Source organism: Protomyctophum parallelum (genome assembly GCF_964188405.1).
Source record: "Protomyctophum parallelum genome assembly, chromosome: 5".
Taxonomy (NCBI): Eukaryota; Metazoa; Chordata; class Actinopteri; order Myctophiformes; family Myctophidae; genus Protomyctophum; species Protomyctophum parallelum.
In genome coordinates, this window is record NC_139702.1 from 46694426 (window position 1) to 46713644 (window position 19219).

Here is a 19219-nt window from a genome sequence, read left to right on the forward strand (position 1 = left end):
ACCTCCCGACGGACCGACGGCCGTCGCGACGGACCTGGTCCGTCGCAACAGCGTCGGTCGCAAGAAATGGATTCTGCCCTTGCTGAACTCTTGTCATGACAAATCATGACAACAAACACAATTACAAAGAAGAAAAACACAAAAAAAAAGTTTGTTCAGCCCGAATTTTTTTGTTTGTTGTCATGATTTGTCATGACAAGAGTTGGCTTTGTCCGCGGCGTAAATATCTTTAAATAAATACTTTCTGAAAAGTCTGTGAGGAAAATGAACAGGGATTTCTTTTCCGGGTCTCTCGAGGGGGCGGGACTGCGACGCTCTATTATGCTTAGATGATTTGAATTTATGTTATGATCAGAGCTTCTGTTCTCCAGACTGAATGATGGAAGCATTCGAAAATTGCGAGAGGCAACAGTGGCCTTGCGAAACTAGGAGGCAAATTAAAATGTTACCAAACAGCAGAGGGCGCTGTTTTTCCTTTTTTTTGCCGATGGGTTCCCAGATTTGCTCAACGCTGACACCTTTTTTACAGGTGGAATCACTGTTTGGACAGGCTGTGTAAAAGGGGCAGGCAAGCACGTGTACACCCGCGCACACACACACACACTTACCTACACGCTCTCTCACACACGCACACACACACACACAGGCACACACACGCTCACACTCACACACGCATGCACTTGCTAAGAGCCAGCACTTGAACAGCTAACTCAAGCTAATGGGCCAGAATGAATTGTGCTGTAATGACGTCTATAAATTTGCCTTGTAATACAAGGTATTCAAAGCTGTTAGCACGCACACACACACACACACAAGACGCCGTCAGTATAAAGATGACATGCACGCACAGTCGCACACACACATAAATGCACACGCACAAGCAACCCACGTAAGTATGCCCAAATGAACGCACGCCCACACATAACTGAGAGACCAGGGTCAGGGGGGGATACAAGAGTGTGGGACATGATGAGTGTGAGAAAATGGGATGGAGATTGGAGGGGGGGGGGGGGGAGTGTGTGGGTCCAGAGTTAGGTGAAAGGCTGTGGGGCCAGCGACCTCAAATATCCTCTGTGTGTGTGTGTGTGTGTGTGTGTGTGTCTGTGTGTGTGTGTGTGTGTGTGTGTGTGTGTGTGTGTGTTGTGTGCAGAGCTACAGAAGGATCAAATTATGTGCGGTCTGTCGACCCAATTATCGTTTGGTCAGTGTGCTGTGCGTGCATGCATGTACATGCGTGTGTGCGTGTGCGCGTGCGTGTGCGTGTGTGTGTGTGTGTGTGTGTGTGTGTGTGTGTGTGTGTGTGTGTGTGTGTGTGTGTGTGTGTGTGTGTGTGAATCATTCCTGGTAGTTCTGTGTTTGCTGGAGGCCTAGGGGGTAACACACCATAACAAAGGACTGCAAGAAGTCATTACTCTGCCACCTGCTGGTTAGCAAGGGGACTGCATTCAGCAAGTCAGGATACCAATGCTGCAGTTTTGTTTTGGTCTGTGTGCGTGTGTGCACGTGCGTGACAATCGACCACAGAAACAAATAAATCCGAAATGATGGTGATATAGCTCATCCCTGTCCAGTTCATTAAAGCCAAACAATCTGCGGATCATAGGCCAATGAGGTAACTTGTACTTCCTGTTTCCTGTCTCTTCCAGCGCTGGTATCGCTGTAGGTTTCTATGGCAACGGAGAGTCGAGTGACGGAGCCAATCGGCTGGCGTATTCCCTGCGTCACGCCAACCGCACCGTGGCCGGAGTGGAGAAACTGGTGAGTCACCTGAACACCATCACTGCAATTATACATCACATGCTCCATTAGGCAAATAATCGAGAACCATAACTGTTTTATGATTTAAAAAAAGGAGATCCGGCCGAGCGCTCAAAGTTTAAAGAGAGGAAAAGATACTTTATAATTGTTTTATGATAAGATAAGATAAGATAAGAAGAAAGAAATTCTACATCAACATTGATAGATAGATACCTTTATCGATCGGGAAAAGTGAGGCGCCAGGGACAGCACAATAAAGACACCCGCTAACAAATATGAATAAAATATACAGATGTCTACACCCTCTACAATCATCCCGCCAAGGTAAGCCTATAGTTATGACATCAGCACAGCCTACAGGTACAGGTGATAACAGACTTGGTGTTACAATAGTCACACAATGTCGTAATACTACTAAGTCACAGAGAGTCAGTTACCGTTGGCCCGGTGTGTGCTTTGTTATACAATCTCATAGCAAACAGCACAAAGGACCAACATAAGCATGTTTAATTGATGAATTGACTCTAACATCACGAATGTTTCATTCACACATGCCCCTCCTCATGAGCAGACAGACACGTCGCTGATCCAGGCGAGAGTGACTGTGTCACTCGCTCCCCATCTGAAACGTCCATTACAGTCAGGTTCTTATCAGTGTGTGTGTGTGTGTGTGTGTGTGTGTCCGTGCGTGTGGTGCCAGGTGTCGGACAGCGCGCTGGCCTTGAACCAGACCGTGGAGGAGGGTTTGGTGCAGCTGGAGACGGTCTACCAGGAGCAGACGGACTATGTGTCCATCGTCCAGAAGCTGCAGGGACAGTTGGACGAGCTGGTCAGGCTGATGGTGGACGTTCCCTTCTGGTCCAACACCCGCATCTCCCTGGAGGACCTGGCGCGCAAGACGGAGACCTTCGACTGGTACCGGTACGTAGAACCCACTCACCACCACCAGTGGTGGACAGTAACTAAGAACGTTTACTCAAGCACTCGAGTAAACACTCAATAAATAAATAAATATTCTAAATCCTGAAATTCCTATGTTTCTATATCAGTGGTGCTCAATATTTCATGTCAAGGACCCCAAATATGATATGTAATTGGCCACCGACCCCCATTTGAAAATATGTTATTCCAGGAACCCCTCAGAAGCAAAGATGAGTTTAAAACGTTCGCTCTGAAAGAATATGCATTCAAAGATTTGCGCCACATTTTCAAGATTTTTCAAAAATAGCAGATCTACAAGCTCATAGCGCGGCACTCGGTGCTGCGCTACGAGATTGTAGATCTGCTATTTTTCAATAACTAAAGTATAACACAATGCTTAAAAGTTAAACACCAAAGGGGCTTTCCGTCCAAAATGGGTTAACCCACAAGACCCGAGACCAGATTCTACAAAATGTCTTCCAATTCCTGACAGTTTTCTTAAAACCACTATATCAGAGGTTCTCAAACTTCTTCAAGAAAAGGTCACCCAAAATTATATATATTTGCCCGCCGACCCCATCTCAAAATATATTGTTCCAGGGACCCCCAGAAGCAAAGATATGACATAAAAACATTAGCTGTGAAAGAATATATATTCAAATATTTGCGCGCACACACACACACGCAATAGCAGATCTACAAGCTCTTAGCACAGCACTCTGCACCGTGCTATGAGCAATTTTTCAACAGCTACATTTTAATATAATGGTTAAAGTGGTTAAAAGCGAAGGTGACACAGATGCATTCCAGGTCTTAATAGGTTCAGTACGATTTTTACTTTACTGGAGTATTAACAATTTCCGATACTTTTACTTCTACTCCACTATCTCAGAGGCAACTATTGTACTGTACTTGTGTTTCCAGGTGGCTGGGGTACCTAGGTCTGCTGCTGTTCGACGTTCTCATCTGTCTCCTTGTGCTCTTTGGCCTAATACGCAACTCCAGAGGAACTCTGATTGGGTAGGCAGTCTTAAGCCATACTGATTCTTTTTCAGCGGTTATGATTGGGTAGATCATTTTGTGTAATACCTCTGTAGCTGTTCAGAAGAAGAAAAAAAACACACACCCGTGTGAAATGATGTGTTTACACAAACACTCAAAACTGGCCATTCATTATCAATGTAATTTAATGTTTGTGTTAGGACCAAGTTTGTGTTTACACGCACCCTCAAAGCTGGACATGCGGGAGGGGCTAGCGCCCCTCAAAAACACACACACACACACACACACTTGTTTGAAGTGAGGGGCGCACTTATCATCATACATCATTATTCATCACATTCCGTGCTCAGCCAATCAAATCATCACTATGGGGTATTGGGGTACACACATTGCTCAGCCAATCAAATCAACGCTATGGGGTACTGAGCGGTCAGTCAGTGTGTTACTAACAGGGTTCTTGTCTCTCTCACAGAGTGTGTCTCCTCGGGGTCTTGACTCTGGTGATCAGCTGGGGGTCTCTGGGGCTGGAGCTCGCTGCTGCTGCGGTGAGTGTAACCATGGCAACATGGCTGAGCTCTCTACAGCACAATGACGTCATCTTCTCTGCTTCAGTGTGGATGTAACTGTAGTCTAATGGTTTGGTTTCATCCTCACAGACGGCCAGCGATTTTTGCGTTTCCCCGGATACCTACATCACCCGGGTGACGGAGGAGAATGCTGTCATTAACCAAGGTACACAACACAGGCGAGGGACTATTATGGGCTGTCCTTTCAGATTGCGTTAAGGTGGGAACATGGAACCGTGCATTTTAGATTAATTGATTCATTCACTTTATTTAAAATGAATTCAAAAGCATGAAAGCACAAAACTCATCCTTTCCATTGTGGTCCTTTTTGGGGTATGGAGCAAGAACACAACAAAACAAAAGGCAAAACAATAATACAAAAACTAAAAAACATGTTTTAAGGATCTAATTTATCAATAATGTGTTTTTTTTTTTAAATAAAGTAACGGCTCCACCGGAGGAAAGAATAATAAATGTTTTCTCATTCTAATAAAGCTCCAATAAAGATTCTAAAGGTTGGGTCCGGGGACCCCCAGGGGTCCCTGAAGCTTGGTTCCAATTAAGGTTCCATAGCTAAAATCCACCTTTCAGCATGCCAAAGGATTACTCCCCCCCTAGTCTAGTGACTACCCCCACCTCCTTATAAGCCCCTTATTTTTTCCCCAACCTGTACATATTTATTTAGTTATTTTCACCTTTCATGATGATTTGAATGTTGTTGTTATTTTTCATGTCATAATTAGGAATTGAATAACCAGGAGCTGAATGGAAATAAATCAAATCAAATTAGAACCATTCAAACACTTCTACAAGCTCAAATCTTCTCCAGGCAAAAACGAATCTTTGGAGATAGGGCTCCGTGGCTAAATACCTTTCACAAAGGTCCTTCCGTCCTTGACATTAAAACGTTTGAGAAACACTTGAAGTGGAGGAGTCATCGATTGGTTTATGGCATAGTGCAGACACAAGGGTCTTTGGAAGGAGTCGACAGACAGATAGGAACATAAACGCTGTAGGATCACTGTGACAGTCAAACGTGTGTGTGTGTGTGTGTGTGTGTGTGTGTGTGTGTGTGTGTGTGTGTGTGTGTGTGTGTGTGTGTGTGTGTGTGTGTGTGTGTGTGTGTGTTCACTGTAGTTCCAGGGGGATTATGTCTGACTGACACTGCTATCTAAACCGCTCCTTGCCTCTCTACTGACTGCATGCATCAGCAAACCTCTTCTCCCATCAAGCTCCTTCTCCTGTGTGTGTGTGTGAGTGTGTGTGTGCTTGTGCATGTGCGTGCGTGTATCTATCTGTGTGTGTCTGTGTCCCAAATTCTGAGGCAAAGCTTCACAAGCTTTTGTTTCTTTTATTTAGATCATTATCTTTTTATCTCCCATTCTTTTCTTCCTCTCGTCTTCTAATGAGTTCTGTCCTTCACTCTGTTGTTTATCAGATGTTTCCGCTCTATCTGTCTCATCTGCCTTTGTTACACACACACAGACACGCACGCACGCACGCACAAACACACATGCATGCGTAATATTGTTACCAAACATCCACAGAGACTGACAGCCAGTCAGTCATTACCACAAAATGGGGGCACGGTGGAACAGTCTGTAGCGCTGTCGCCTCACAGCTAGAAGGTCCCAGCGTGTTCTCCCTGCTCACTCCTCATGTATTGAAGGAAGCATGAGCTCAGTTCGGGCTCTCCCCAGGCTAGCAGAGGGAGAGAGAGAGTAGCGCACAGGATTACAGTGAAAAATGTGTTACAAAATTGTGGGATAAGAATTTAGATAAAGAAAAATATATATTACCACAAAATGAATTCATTGTTTGCATTTAGCTTTTCTCATGGCCATTTGAAATATTCTGATGTTTCTTTTCTCCTTCTATCCCCAGATATCTTGCAGTATTACCTGAGATGCAACACTGGTCAAGTGAATCCCTTCCAGCAGGTATTTTCTATTGTCACTGTCCTTAGAGTCCATTACAGTGTGTAGGATCAAAGAGAAGGTGCACCGAAGGGAGCTCAGATAAAAGTGTAGAAAATAGAGCCGCACGCTGTAGGTCCCTTTGGAAATTGTTTTATTTTCTTTTATTTTTCTTCTTCTTTTTATTAAACTTACAGAAGAAGCCTAGTTCTTACTTCAAACTGAGATTTTTATTTGTATTTTATTTATTTATTTCATTGACAAGATAACACTTTGTCAGAATTGGAAAGAGAAATACTGTTACGTCTACTTAAAACACTTTCTTTCTCTTTTTTGGGGGACATATAGGCTACTAGTACAGATTTCATGGGGCGTTTAAGCAAAGCTTTGAGAAGTCTGATACAGTATATTCTGTTCTTCTTGTATAGCATTTTCCAAACCTGCCAACCGTCATCACTTCAAGTTCAAGTCCTTTAACGTTACATAATATAACAGCGATGGTCCTCTCTTTTTTTCTCTGTGCAGTCGGCATACTTGTCCTCACGTAATGTACTCTACGACCACTGTAGCTGGTTATGGCATTTACATAATGCATTGGTTCACATACTTTTTGATTTCAAGGACTCCCATAACTCTGAGAGTGTACAAATAGAACCAAATGGACCCATACGGGTCAATTTTGTTACATTTGTACACTCAGAGTTACAGACCTATAAGGGTCCAGAACCCCCTCAAGGAACCTTACCATAGATTCCCTGGACCTCACTTTGAGAACCACAGACATAATGCATTGCTTTTTAAAATGACATTAATTTCCCCTTTTTCATGTGATTCAGTGAATTAGTCAAGCATTTGAATAATGTGCGTGCGTTTGTGTGTGTGTGTGTGTGTGTGTGTGTGGGGGGGGGGGTGTGTGTGTGTGTGCACGCGTGTTTTACAGAGGTTGTCAGGGAGCCATAAATCTTTGGTGGAGATGCAGGATGATGTGGCAGAACTACTGAGATCAGCGACACGTGATTATCCCAGCACCAAGGTGTGTGTGTGTGTGTGTGTGTGTGTGTGTGTGTGTGTGTGTGTGTGCATGTGTGTGTGCATGTGCGTGTGCGTGTGCATGTGTGCTGTGCGAGGGTGGGTGGGTGTGTGCGTCAAAGTGCTGAATTATTTTTGGGGAGGATTAGTTGTGATAATTGGCATGTGTGAACACAAGTTTATTCTTCTGTATTTGTGTGCGTGCGTGCGTGCGTGTGTCCGTGCATGCACATTTGTGCGTGTGTAGGGGACTCTAGAACAGATCCAGACAGTATTGAACTCCACTGAGGTCGGTCTGCACCAACTCACTGCTCTAGTGGACTGCCGCAGCCTACACATGGTGAGTCACTGTGTGTGTGTGTGTGTGTGTGTGTGTGTGTGTGTGTGTGTGTGTGTGTGTGTGTGTGTGTGTGTGTGTGTGTGTGTGTGTGTGTGTGTGTGTGTGTGTGTGTGTGTGTGTGTGTGTGTGTGTGTGTGTGTGTGTGTGTGTTCGAGTGAGCACATGTGTCGTGACTTGTAAAATAATGGGTGAAACAATCCCCACTTAGGACTGATATATATTATATTGATAAACTACATACAAACCAACACGGATGTGAGTGCAAAATCATCTTAGGACACGGTTCACATGTAATTCATGACACATTCATATCTGGCCAATCACAGCGTGAGAATGATGGGGTGTTGATAGATGTGTCAGCTAAAAACAATCTTCATTTAAATATCACACTCCTAAATATTCTGGTTTCAGAGGCATCGCCCCCTGGAGTTTACGATGGTAATACATCCAAGAATTGGAAATGATCTCACATTGAAACTTTAATGATTCCAATTGAACCAATTACAATTTATTTGCTATTGTCAGCCTGAAAAGTGGCCACTTTTCAACCTATCCTCATATAATAGGTCCTCACTAATAATCATGAAAAAATGGCATGATTTTTTTCTACTCAGTCTGTGTCTCATAGGACGGCTGTGGGCAGTTTAGAAACCGTCTTCCAGTGACATCATCATTAGACAAAAATATTTAGATTTTCATTATCGTGAGAACGATGGCTTCCATTTTCGCATTGCAACTTTTCAGGACTAGAAAGGCTACAGTTTCTATTAGCTTGTATTCCTCATCGATGATGTCACTGGAAGACGGTTTCTGAACTGCCCACAGCCCTCCTATGAGACACAGGCCGAGTAGAACCTATATATGAAGATAGGTTGAAAAGTGGTGAAGTGGTCCTTTAAACAAATAACATCCGAAAATAGCATTGCTGTCAAAATAACTCTAATTGGCATAGATGCCAGTTGGAAATATATATGGTCTAATTATGATTGACTGAGATAGATTTGTTATGCTCCACCTTATCCCCACGCTGAATCAAAAACACGCGTACGTGAGTTGAGATTTGACGTGGGATTTGAACGCTGTCTCTGCTCAATAGATAAACCACAAGCTTTGCGGGGAATTGACCGTAAGGCCAGTTTTCGTTTGTCGTACATTCATTTCGTAAATGAGTCTGACTGTCTTTGCAGCCGACACTCGTCCCTAACCCTGACTTCTGTGATCAGCTTCTTTTATTTGATGTTTCCTTTCCTCTCACCGACCCTGCTGCTGTCTGTGTGTCCAGGACTACGTCCAGGCATTGACAGGGCTGTGTTATGACGGGGTGGAGGGCCTCATCTACCTGGTCCTGTTCTCCTTTGTCACGGCTCTCATGTTCTCCTCCATCGTCTGCAGTGTGCCTCATACCTGGCCCAACAAGAGGTAACACACACACACGCACGCACGCACGCACACACACATGCACGCGTACACACACACACGTGCACGCACGCACATACCACACACACACACTCTACAGATACATGCACGTGTAGAATCCTGTTATTACACTCCTGCATCCGTCTCTTTCGGTGAATCTAACAGCTTAAGCCTGACTTCTACTTATTCATATGAGGGAGACGTGTGTGGAAATTAGACACACTATAAGCTCACCGCGTGATATGAGCTTGTAGATTGTCTTTTTGGCACACAGTGCCGTCATACGATGAGTATAAATCGGGTCTAACTGCTCCACTGTCTTAACTGGACCTCACCTGATAATTCACCTGCAGACCAAACCATTCAACGTTCATGCATGTACTTGTTTCTTTCACTGTACATCCGTCTACACGTCCGTTCGTCCGTCTGTCTGTCTGTCCGTCCGTCCGTCCGTTCGTTCGTCCGTCTGTCTGTCTGCCTGTCAATCAATTCTTCATGTCTGCCTTCTCTGCATGACCATTTTATGGTTTGTGTTTTGCTCTGCTTGTCTCTGTCTATGTTGTTCACCAGTCCACTTCACCAAAGCTTTTCAGTTTTCTGTCCTCTGAGCCCCCGAGACCCCCCGGTTAGATTCTGTGTTTTCTGTGACCCCACAACCTCCTTCTGTTCCTCCCCTCCCCCTCCCCCCAGTTTGTTCTGATTTGGAAATACCATCTTAGCGATAGATCATGTGTATCGATAAAGATAGTTGGCCCGATGGTTAGCTGCTTATTGTCAGTGTCTTTTTTATATTCCATTAGCCTCCATGGTGTAACTGGCTTGTGATGAATCGCTGAATAGAATTGCCAGCGTAAATATAGATAAAAAACAACCTGGTATCGGTGGTCACGCTAATTCATGGATTTCAATGATGATACACAGTCTCTCTGTGTGTTTGTGTGTACGTGCGTGCATGCGTGCTTGTGTATGACACCGGTAGTATCTCAGGCTTTTAACGTTAAACTAGACTAGATTTTGAAGCCAACTAATGTTGGCATTGCTGCTTATTTGGCTAACTGTGTTGCTCTGAATGGGATCGATCCAAAATTAAACTGGCGAAATAGCACCCACCCCCTGGTGGCCCCATTGGGGAATGACTTCCTTTCTGGGTGTTCCTTCTTTGCAGGCCCCCATTTTAATATTCTTTATACAACTCATTTTCTCTTTCCTTTCCTTCAAGTCATTACATCCCTGATGTGACAATGTAGCTCACATACAGTTAAGTCCAAGGACTAATGTAATTGGACAATATTGTGCATAATTTCCAGGTGAGCAATGTACTAGACAAACTGCTGTGTTCTCTAGACGGAGACACGTCTTCCAAATCAGCACACATCTTATCTGATGCCTCATTCTTTTTCGTTGCTGGCCGTTTTACATTCCCGACCATTTTTATGTCTGAAAATGGTTTGCCCAACCCTGCCATTTTATCTCTTTTTTTCCTGATATTTTTTGCTTTAGTTTCTCATGAAGCACTCAAAGATGCATGAATTTGAACGTTTGAAATGGATTGTTGCAATCCGGACAGCTTCAAGTATGAAAATGATTCAAAAGAACAATGAAGGATGAAGGATTTGACTGCATGCTCCTTCTTATCAAAGGGGAATAGAGTGTAATGATATATAATCACACATCTAATGACACAGCTTCATAGGTCTTGTTTGCTGGGAAACTATGATCTTTGTGGCAATCTAAGAAACATTCTTTTACAGTTTTGTAGTGAATTGCGCAGACTTTCTTTTCTATTCAGCAGCATTGGGGGCCGGAGGCATGAAATGAAACGACCTTGCAGTGTGTGGGCTTCCTACTTCGTCGCACGAGCCTTTCCCTCGACAAAAATGATATATTGTCAGCTGAAAAACGGGGAAACTGCTGCTACTACTTATTTTTCTTTCTGTCTATAGTGACATGTGTCGAAAGGGTCGGGTGACGAAGTACAGTAAAATTCCTCTCCCTCCTCTCCTCCTAACATCCTTTTCAACCACTTGTTTTCACTGTTGTTTCTCTCGGATATACCCCCCCCCCCTCCCCCTATGCCCCTGTCCTAATTCCCCCCCACCCCTCCCACGCCCCCTCTGTCCTTAACCCGGCCCCTGACCAATCCAAGGACGGATGAGGAAGATGGAGAGGAGGAGTCGGGCGCCTCACGGGGCGGTGGCGTGCACGATAACCTGTACCGCGTTCACATGCCCAGTCTCTACAGCTGTGGGTCCAGCTACGGTAGCGAAGCTAGCCTGCCCGCTACTGCCCACACTGTCAGCAATGCCCCCGTCACTGAGTACATGTGAGTTTAGCACCCACCGCTAGCTGGCCGCTAGCAAGGATCCACACACTGCCTGCTCGCTATACCACTTAGACTGTCAGCAATGCTGATCTACAGCACACTGCCTGCTATATATGTAGGTTAGTGTAGTTAGCTGCCTGCGATGTCAGCATGTCCTTTGTGACACATTGTTAGATATCTTGTCCTTTTGGCACTTTTCCACTGTGTGGTACCAGCTCAACTCAACTCAAGACTCACTCTACGACTGCCTTTTTTGGGGGGGTTTTCCATTAGGTAGAAGTACTAAGTCGTTTCCTGGTATCACCTCCGTTGTTGTGGTTCCAAGTATGCTGAAGCGATACCAAAAGGTGACATATGAAAACAGTTCCCTTCAGCATTGTTTAACACTCTCCTTTATGGTGGATTGAGGAGGTCCTATCTGCAGTGGAAAACAAAGTAATGCGAGTAGAGTTGAACCTGTGCCATGCAGTGGGAAAGCGTCATTAGTCCAGTTAGCACCCTTCATTAGTTTTCCTCTTTGCCTGTCAGCAGCACAAAACCCACTTACAGAGCATTTGAGTTGGGCACTCAATATAGCGTTAGCTGACATTAAAAATGAAAGATTTCACGCTGCTTGCCTTGACAATTTGCGACAAGATTACAGGAATTGCCTGCCCTGATTTCAAGCACACAGAATATAAGTTAGTGAGCATTCAGTGCAACACTGTTTATCATAAGTTTATGCCACCACTGCCTGCTACAATGTGATCTAGCACAATCAGTATGTTGCAAGGATAAATCTACGTTTAGGTATGACATCACTTGTATGCTTAAAACTATATTGCCGGTAAAAATCCTCAAACCTCAAACTATCATTGATATCAAGTTTTTAAAACATGCATGACATGGTTGCGTATTTTTTTAATCCATGCGTTTATATAATGGTAACAACGTGGGGTTTTTCTTTAGTCATGAACTGTCACAATGTTTCTACTCAACCAGTGTCCCATGCTGAGACTACAAAGATAATGGTCGCTGTGCTACTTACGATGTTACCTTATTATTTCTGCGCTGTCCATAATATGAAGACGGTTCCAAAAGTCTAAACAACACAATACAAATAAATAAAAGCGTTATAGTTGATACGTTGTGACCACAGGTCACCCCTCATTCTGAGCATGCTCTGAGCAGCCACATGCAGTAACCTCTTATTCTATAATGCAGGAGCCAGAATGCAAACTTTCAGAACCCTCGGTGTGAGAACACCCCCCTGATTGGCAGGGAGTCCCCTCCACCCTCTGTAAGTGCACACTTTCTAGTACACACTCTCCCCTTTGGCTGTGTTCCAATACCCACACTACAGCTGCTAACCAATGTAAGACCTGGAAACCTCATAAAGTGCATATTTACGGCGACGCCAGTCACAAATTTGACATGACCGCGTTCATGCACTCGTCTATTTACTATGCTTATATCGTGCTAGTAGTGTGGATGTTGGAAAGTAGCACCCTATCCCCTACACCACTGCAAGTATCCACTCTGCTCATCCTAGAACGGAACTCCTTTACGAAGGTCATTTTGGCAGCCTGGGATAACAGGGATGTTTAAATGCAGACTGTTGCTCGCAAAAGTGCATAAAAACAGAGCCTTGACTATGGTAGTTTTAATGCCTATTTTAATTGTTGAGTCAGTCTAATACGTGTTAATTTCCCTCCATATTTGCATATTATCTATTTCTGATGTAAAACAAAAACCTGGTTAGTTTTGCTGTGCTTATGTCAGCACAGTACGAGAAGGAGTTGTCCCCAGTTGATGGGATTTGTAGTTTTTCTACATTTGACTACTTTCCAAGCGTTATTAGAAAGACAAACCTGGTTCTTCATCTGTTTTATTGATATCTGAAGTGCACAAACACAGTTGCGCGCATGCACGGCGTGCGCACACACACACACACACACAGTTACACACACACACAAACACTATCCAGCAGTATTTGTAGTGCATGACGGAGTGTGGCCAGATCTCGCAGAGTGATTGAATGTTTCAACTCAGCCAAGCCTGAGTCCAGTGGCAGGTGTTTGATGCAGAATCTCAGTAAATGTCCCTCTGGGCCTGCTCCAGTCGATATGAAACGTAGCCACAAATAATGTCTCGTAGCATTCCACTCTTTCTGCTGTATGTGTCCTCGCTCCATGTGACCCAGACGGAGCCCTGTGCGGTCCAGGGTTGAGTTCTGAGAACCGCGCGTATACCCCCGGGCCCGGGACCTTTCAGATGCCCCTCCCCTCTACCCCCGACCCCTCACCGCCATAGTGTGTCTCTGTGTATCTTCAGCTCCAGGTGCATGATGTGTCCCAGGTGTATCTGTACCGACCCCCCCCACCCCTCTCCCCATCACCACCGTCACTGTCTGGACCACCATCCAACGTTCTTCTTCTTAACAAAGAGCACATGTCTCCTTCCACCTCCTGCTCCTAAACCTGCAGCAAACCCCTACAAAATGGACACAATTCAGTGGCCCAGGTGTGCTTTCATCACAGAGGCCTCCATGTGTAGCTCCTCCACTAGAGAGCACTAACTCATACCAGGCTAACCTTCTACATCAGAACTAGAGCACTAACTGCAAACCACGTCAGGCCTCCTAATTTAAAATAACCACTTTATGAATTCACATTTTATATATATATATATATATATATATATAATTTATTTTTTAATTGAAATTAATACAATGTACAACCACCGCTAATCTGCTGCATACTGAGTGTTTGTAACCAACCCCCTGGCTGTCCAAATGACTGGTGAGAGCATTTCAACTGTGTGTGTGTGTGTGTGTGTGTGTGTGTGTGTGTGTGTGTGTGTGTGTGTGTGTGTGTGTGTGTGTGTGTGTGTGTGTGTGTGTGTGTGTGTGTGTGTGTGTGTGTGTGTGTGTGTGTGTGTGTGTGTGTGTGTGTGTGTGTGTGTGTGTGTGTGTGTGTGTGCAAAAAAAAACAAAACACGCATCTGTCTGTCTGTCTGTCTTACCATCGACAGTCCCAGTTTTCTCTCCCTCTCTCTCCACTTTAACTCTTCCAGCCATTCCCCTTTGCTTCATCAAATGCACATGTATTTAGTGTTAAGTGGAAAGTTTATCGCAAAACAACATATCACAGCGCACATTGCAAGCTTTTTATTTTACTATTCCCTCCCCCAGTTTTTGCAGTTGACTAGCTGAACAAGCAAGTTTCTTCAAGGATTACGTTCCTCACTCCTTCCTTGTCATTGTTTGATCGCTAAACCATTCCGTTCCACAGCATCATAATCATGACCATAATCATGTATTCATTCATCCTCTCGTTGTATTATGTTTTTTTTTTGTTCCCCCCCAATCTCTTTTCTCTGTCTTCCTCCCTGCCTCAGACTGATAGCCTCATTCCATCTGTTCACATCGCATCTCCTGCTCTCTTCATCCGCTGGTCTCCGCTCGCTGCCTCTCTCCCCTTCCTCCTCCGTTTCTCTCTCTCACTCTCTCACACGTTTTCTGTGTTCTCTCTTGGTTCTCTCTCTCACCTCTCCTGTGTGACTGTCCCCCTCCAGTACACCTCCAGTATGAGAGCCAAGTACCTCGCCACCAGCCGACCCGACCAGAACCGACGCTCCGTTCCCAACGACCAGCTCGACCCGGCCAGCCGGCCTCACCCCGCCGCCCGGCCGCAATCCTCCGTCCACTAGGATCCACCGACCAGGCGACTATACCGCCACACCACACCAAACCGCTCCCACCAACTGAACCATGAATCCTTAAGATAAGGGGGGGGGGGGAGGCCAATGGCATCCTAAGAACCAAACCGGATCTCAGAACAACCGTTCTGGATCGTTCTACCAAGACTCACTCAGACCAGCACCAAGCATCCACTGCCTTGGAGTGCAACATCTCAGACCCGTTCACACAATGAAGGTCTCCGTCATCTCTCACGCCAGGAATGCTGGTGCTCAGTCTGCAGTGGTTCTCAAACGTTTGGATTTCAAGGACACCCCCAGTTTGTTATGCGTTAGGGCCACGTATCCCCCATAACTCTGAGAGTGTACAACTGGATTTGTACACGCTCAGAGTTACAGACCTGCAATGGTCCATTTGGTTCCTAACTAACAGTAATTTAGCTCGGGGAAGGGACCCCGTGGAACCTCCTCAAAGACCCCCTGGCAGCCCCCGAACCACACTTTGAGAACCACTACGCCTACAGCTTCACTCTCTGTCCAAAACTGGATTCCTTGTCCATACCCCTCCTCCCACTGTACACTGCCCTCTGCTGGAGATTCCTGGCACTACACTGAGCCGCGCCACTTGAGTCCCCTGATAGACCCACACATTACATTCAGAACACACACACACATGCGTAATGCTGGCGCGAGTGGCGCCAAACACACACGTGCGTGCACACACACACACACACACACAAACACACTGTACAGACTGTAAATATTGATCAAGTGTGTTTCATTCCGAACCCATTAGGCATAGACTGTAAAATAGTCATAATCATCTAACATGGTGATTAGTGTGTGTCATGGTACTGTAATCACACGCACACACCACTTTGAGAACCACTGGTCTAAAAGAAGCTGAACATGAAGCAGCCAGTGAAGCAGAAAAGCCATGAGACTGTAGATAGAAGGTAGAATTCTACATCCTCTCCTAACTAAACCGTGCTGTTTAAACCTATAACTTGAATGGTGAGCTCCGGAGCGTGTTCATGTCTCTCTGTGCTTTGTTCAGCGTGCCTGTCGGTGCGTCGATTAATATGCTTTTTTTTTTTTTTTTTACATAAAATATGAGCCAGGAATGCTACGTTGGAAGAACAGTTCCAGGTGGTATTAATGGCCTGGGTAGTGTAGATGAAAGGATATTGGAGAGCTCTATCTGTGCCAAAAAAACTCTGGATAATGAGGGATGCTTAACCCCGCCCCTGGCTCCTCCCTCCCTCGCCCATCAACTGCCTCCATGTGACTTGAAAAGGGGAAGAGGGAAAACATTTCAAGAAGGATTTTTTTTTTTAATCTCATTGTAAATATAATGAATTAAAGCGGGGACAGAATGCCCAACCACGAGAAGACAGTGGCCACTAATGGTGACTTTGTGAGACATGTGGGCTTAACGGGGGGGTGATGCCCATCAGCTGTGGTTCCAGAATGGAGAAGGAACTGAAAGTGATTCCTTTTACCGTTCAGAGCACAAAGATAAAAACATACGAACAACAAACAGGGAAAATGGTAACCTGTGTAAACAATTTTAAAAACTCCCTTTTTCCTGAATAGTCCCCCTTCGTCCCACTAGAATCAAGGACGTCACAAAGCGGGTGCTTTTTCCTTTTTCTTCGTTCATAAACTGACATTAAGAGCTGTGGTGCTGCATCCAAGTAATCCTGATAACGCGGAGCATCTTTTTATCCCTTCTTAGCCACTGTCATTGCGGTTTAACCCCCCGTCTCCTCCACCCTGTCTTAGTTATTTTTGTAATATTCTTTTTATCTGGAAGATCTGCCGCGAAGAAAACGGAGAGGGCAGAGGCCGGAGAGATCGAGGAGGAGGTCAACCCCCCGAGGATGTTTAGTTTTGTCATATTTTCGTTTCAATTGTTTCGTTTTCCCTCAAAAGCACAACAATGCTTTTCAATGTGACATTGGGGACACTGGGGACACTGCCAGCGGATTCCTGCCTCTCTCTCTCTCTCTCTCTCTCTCTCTTGACTCTGTATAGTGTATAAAAACCAATCTAGTCGTGAACCTGTGCGTGTGACATCATCATCACCACTGTGTGATTGGCTATTGCTGTATCTCAGTGTTACTGTGTGTAGGTATGGTTAATCTGATGTGTCTGATTGGGCAGAGAGCGGGGCCCACCCCCTATCTAGTGGTACCTTGCCTGCATAATTTCCGCACACATGCATGCATGCGCTACGCACACACACACACACACACACACACACACACATACACATGCTACATGCGGTACACACACAAACACACACACATACATTTCACACACCCTTATAGAAATCACCACACTGTTTACTACACTACTGTTTACTTCTGCATCTAGCATTAGCACCCATTTGCCCTCTCACAGCCCGTGGCATCACGGATGACCATTTGCATTATGGGTGACGTAGTATGTTTATCGAGCTATTATAGAGGAGTGCCTAGCCGAGGGAAATAGAAGTGTAGTGATTTTCAGTGGACGGCACCCTAACCTTCACCTTCCACCTTCTTTAACTGTCCTTAATTCATTCATTAATGACCACTTCTCGTACTAGCGAGACAATCTTTACCTGTGTGATATTTTACTATACGATTACGTTCCTTCACGCCACGCTAACAGCTAGCGCTACCTGTACTGTGGTACTTTACAGTGTTTGGGGCAAAGAATAAAATAAAAATTTAAAAAATGATTTGTTGGACTAGTCACTGAACAATGGCCTTTCTTTCACAATGTTTTTTAAACTCTTAATACACTCTTCATATCACTACATGTTTTTTTTCTCTCTCTGTCTTATTAAAAAAAAAGTTAAACTTTAATGATAAAACAATAGCTAGCTGTTTTTCTAGGAGAAGAAAAGGCGAGAGCAACGTTTTTTGTTTGTTTGTTTTTCCTTTCTTATTAAATGGAGAATGGCTCTCCGTCTTGCATTGCAATGTTTTAATAAAACAGTATTCCAGTGTAGGTCTGCAACACCTGACTCAAAATGGTATTTGGAGTCCTGTCAGAGAGCTTCCACTGAGTTTGGTCTCAATCTCAGCTGACAAACGTCAGTATTGTTAAGCCATTTCTACAAAATGTCTGCTAAATCCTAACGGTTTTCTGAAAAAACCTATGTTGCTATATATCAGTGATCAAAACTTTTTCATGTCCAAAAATCCTATGCATTTGGTTGTGGACCCCCCCCCCCCCCCCCATCTCAGAATATTTTGTTCCAGGTACACCCAGAAGCAAATATTTGAGTAAAAAAGAAAAAAAAGATTAGCAACATTTTAAAGAGCTTCCAAAATAGCAGATCTACATGCTCATAGCGTGGCACAAAGTGACATGCTCTGAGCTTGTATATATCTGCTATTTTTTAATAGCCAACCAATGTGCTATATATAGGCCCATAGCTAAACTTACACAGATGCTTTCCCAGTTTTAATGGGTTAAATGTCTAAGCCAAGAAATCGCTAATCTAACAGCTGTGAGCTTGTGGATCAGCTATTTCTTGTGAATGCCCCGCCCCCCAGAATAGAGACCGTTGTTGTATTGGGGTTCAAGAAGTTAAGTTAAGGGCAAGTCTCATCTCTATACCTTCTTGAGGCTAGATGGAGCAAAGAGGTTATCTTACAGGCTCAAATACAGTTCTATCCAGGTGTGGTAGATGTCTTCTGTTTTTTCTATGGCTGTTTTTAATTTTCTGATGGATTAACTAAGATATTAATAATGATGATGTACATGTCAAAACTGTGGTAATGATATCATTCAGCCTGGAATAAATGTTTAAAAAAAAAAGTGAAAAGAAATTAAAGCAACTTTAACTTACGCATGTTAAGTGTTCTTTTTTGTGTACACTGTAGAATCTGTCTTTCAAGGGTAATTAAGCCTAATTTTGCATAGGTACGGATGTGCTGAGGGCGCTGACCCCTGTTGGTGGTGGGACACACACACACACACACACATTCATTTTTAATTTAATGAATGTGTACACGTCTTTCTTTTATCATTAATTTTTTTAAGAGCCTGCCCAGGGACTACAGATGAAATTTAGCTTTGGCTAACTCGATCTGGCCCATTTACATTGAGGTGAAAACTGACATGTTGATTAATGAGCTTTGTCCCTGTCAAATAAATAAATTAACTATTACCCGGTTCAATTAATTCGTGGAGAAAGGAAGGCACTTTCTCCCAAAATCAGGTAAGGCATACATTTGGTTATTGTTTATTGCTGCTGCTTCTGCCGCTGTGC

The 19219-nt window shown here is 44.3% G+C and overlaps 1 protein-coding gene across 2 annotated transcripts in view; it reads left to right on the plus strand.

Moving 5' to 3' along the window:
* Positions 1 to 18789, plus strand: part of ttyh3b (tweety family member 3b) — a 49061-nt gene extending 30272 nt beyond the window's left edge. The window contains exons 4-15 of one of the 2 annotated variants that reach the window (XM_083764278.1): positions 1647 to 1758; positions 2459 to 2679; positions 3604 to 3699; positions 4154 to 4226; positions 4338 to 4413; positions 6132 to 6187; positions 7104 to 7196; positions 7440 to 7532; positions 8815 to 8951; positions 11095 to 11271; positions 12475 to 12550; positions 14827 to 18789. In XM_083764278.1, the coding sequence (XP_083620404.1) occupies positions 1647 to 1758; positions 2459 to 2679; positions 3604 to 3699; positions 4154 to 4226; positions 4338 to 4413; positions 6132 to 6187; positions 7104 to 7196; positions 7440 to 7532; positions 8815 to 8951; positions 11095 to 11271; positions 12475 to 12550; positions 14827 to 14961 (1345 nt within the window). In that variant the 3' untranslated portion in view covers positions 14962 to 18789. The remainder of the gene's footprint in view (positions 1 to 1646; positions 1759 to 2458; positions 2680 to 3603; positions 3700 to 4153; positions 4227 to 4337; positions 4414 to 6131; positions 6188 to 7103; positions 7197 to 7439; positions 7533 to 8814; positions 8952 to 11094; positions 11272 to 12474; positions 12551 to 14826) is intronic. The other variant, XM_083764279.1, reaches the window with a different exon arrangement.
* Positions 18790 to 19219: the final 430 nt, after the last annotated feature.